Below are 2617 nucleotides of genomic sequence, written 5' to 3'. Positions count from 1 at the left end.
GTCGTCTGGCGAAGTGGACCCTGTGATATTGTGATGCTCCCATTGTCGTCTGGCGAAGTGGACCCTGTGATATTGGGATGGATCCTCTGATCCCTTTGGTGTGGTTCCATATACCAAATACATAAATAGCAAGAAATGTTAAGGGAAAATACATGTTTATTCACCTGGTATTGACTAGGCTATGGTCTTGATGACATAAACATGTTTGTTGGAATGCGTAGATAGGTAGCCTATTTGTTATTGTAGGCTAACTCCTGCATGTTTATGTAAACTATCAAACTACGGCATAACATGTAGGCTATCTGTAGGCTACTTGGGCAGGAGTAACAAAGTTTGTTAAAATGTGGGATAACCACACACACACGCACGCACATACAATTAATGGGCTAGAGTAAATCACACAACGGATTGCCTCCAAAGTGCACATTTTATTCATAATATTCGTATGTGGTTTCACATAGATGTTATTTATGCACTCACACAGCCAATTAAGTTGCTTAATTAGCATGACTGTTGGGACATAGTATTACCAGTTAGTAAACTCATTACAATCAAAAATTCAAAACCAGTATTCACTCTTCATTAAAAGAACAAAGGGTACTTTATCTGTCTTTGGGCTTGTGATACGCTAAAAGGCCTCAATAGGTAAAGTATGATATATTGATAAAGATATATAGAAAGCATGATTGATGACATTAATATGTGGTTCCATAATATGACTGGCTTGTTTAGGACTCTAAAAAAAATAAGGACTTGGAGTCAACTTGACCTTGGTAAGACTTGACTTGGGACTTGACTCAGACTTCAGCGTTGAGACTTTACTTACTTGTGACTTGCCAAACAGTGACTTTGTCCCACCTCTGGTACCGGGTGACCTTGGGAAACTGAGATCTGTGTGAAAAATAGTCGGGAGTTCTGAGTGAAGCCCTGCTCTAGAACCTTCTGCAGAAAATCAGTGAGATATGAAGCATGGGAGTCCTAAAGCACACATACTCCTCTCTGCTCTCCTAACAGCCTGTGTGATATGACTCATGGAAGTCCTAAATGTATGTACACACCGCCGCCGACTTGAGCTTCCAAAGTCAGGAAGTCCTTCATTTTCAATGGAAGCCAGCTTTTCTCAGCTGCCAGATGCGTCAAATCCGTCGGCGTCGCGTTTTAGCGACTTGAGCGTCAAGCAGAAAGTTGAAAATCAGTCAACTTTATGGTAATGAGCTATGATGCAGTTCAGCGATCAACGACCAGCAACCAATCGAATAGACGGAAATATTAAGATCGAACGTAAAATTCTGTCACGTCAGAGCGGCCAAAGCGTCTAAAGCTTCCCTGGACTTATTTGACAAGCATCCTTGACAGGGCAACCAGAGCTTCTTTGGAAGCTCAAGTCGGCGGCGTTTTGTGCATTCAGTAAAGCACAAATGCTCCTTCCTGCTCTCCTAACAGCCTGTGTGATATGAAGCATAAGTCCTAAAGCCCACATACTCCTTCCTGCTCTAACAGCCTGTGTGATATGAAGCATAAGTCCTAAAGCACACATACTCGTTCCTGCTCTCCTAACAGCCTGTGTTTTTCTCTGCAGTTATCTACAGTACAAAACTCTATCGTTTCTTCAAGTACATCGAGAACAGAGATGTGGCCAAGTCCGTTCTAAAGGAGCGAGGACTCAAGAAGATTCGACTAGGCATAGAAGGTGATACCACGACTTCTCAAGCTCCAACACACACACACACACACACACACAGGGTATAAAATTAACTTTTTTGCTTGTCTGCCAATGGCGGGTAAGCAGGACAATTTACCTGCCAAAATATTTTTCTACCGGCCACAAAATTGTCATTATTGAAAAAAGGTGTAGAACTGATCCATGTCTTGTTGAAACACCCATTTCAAAGGCATTTCCTCTTCAGCATAAGACATGACCTCTTCAAATATTTTGATGTATTGAAACTGATCCTTCAGTGTACTGTGGCTTGAATTTAGTGCATGGGGGCCGCAGACTCCAACGACTCACATGCACTGAATTCAAGCCACAGTACACTGAAGACAGTAAAGCATGATGGTGCACAATTCATGTTGTGGGGATGTTTCTCATACTGTGGTGTTGGACCTATTTATTGCACACCAGAGATCATGGATCAGTTTCAATACACCAAAATATTTGAAGAGGTCATGTTGTCTTATGCTGAAGAGGAAATGCCTTTGAAATGGGTGTTTCAACAAGACAATGACCCAACACACACCAGTAAGCGAGCAAAGTCTTGGTTCCAGACTAACAAGATTGAAGTTATGGAGTGGCCAGCCCAATCCCCAGACCTCAATCCTATAGAAAACTTGTGGGGTGACCTCAAAAATGCTGTTTCTGAGGCAAAACCTAGGGATATCTGTTCATAGGTGCCAGTAGTTGGTTGACTCCATGCAACACAGATGTGAAGCAATTCTCAGAAATAATGGTAATGCAACTAGATATTAGTGCAGTGATTCAAAGTAAAGCAAAATCTTGAGACATTTTTCAGTTTATACAGTAAATGTTTTGAGTTTGTAAAAAAAAATGCAAACACTGCTACTTAATATGTTGACTAACGTCAGCATTATTAGCATACTCACTTGACAGTGAGGG

At 41.5% G+C, this 2617-nt stretch overlaps 1 protein-coding gene across 2 annotated transcripts in view; it reads left to right on the top strand.

Annotated features, from left to right (window-relative positions):
- The window catches only part of btbd10b (BTB (POZ) domain containing 10b), a 13185-nt gene extending 11346 nt beyond the window's left edge, over window positions 1–1839 (top strand). Inside the window, exon 5 of one of the 2 annotated variants that reach the window (XM_048231899.1) lies at window positions 1580–1839. In XM_048231899.1, coding sequence (XP_048087856.1) covers window positions 1580–1749 — 170 coding nt within the window. In that variant the 3' untranslated portion in view covers window positions 1750–1839. The remainder of the gene's footprint in view (window positions 1–1579) is intronic. The other variant, XM_048231900.1, reaches the window with a different exon arrangement.
- Window positions 1840–2617: the final 778 nt, after the last annotated feature.

The sequence above is a fragment of the Alosa alosa genome, chromosome 21, assembly GCF_017589495.1.
Source record: "Alosa alosa isolate M-15738 ecotype Scorff River chromosome 21, AALO_Geno_1.1, whole genome shotgun sequence".
NCBI classification, from domain to species: Eukaryota; Metazoa; Chordata; class Actinopteri; order Clupeiformes; family Clupeidae; genus Alosa; species Alosa alosa.
This window is presented reverse-complemented; position numbering and strand designations above follow the sequence as displayed.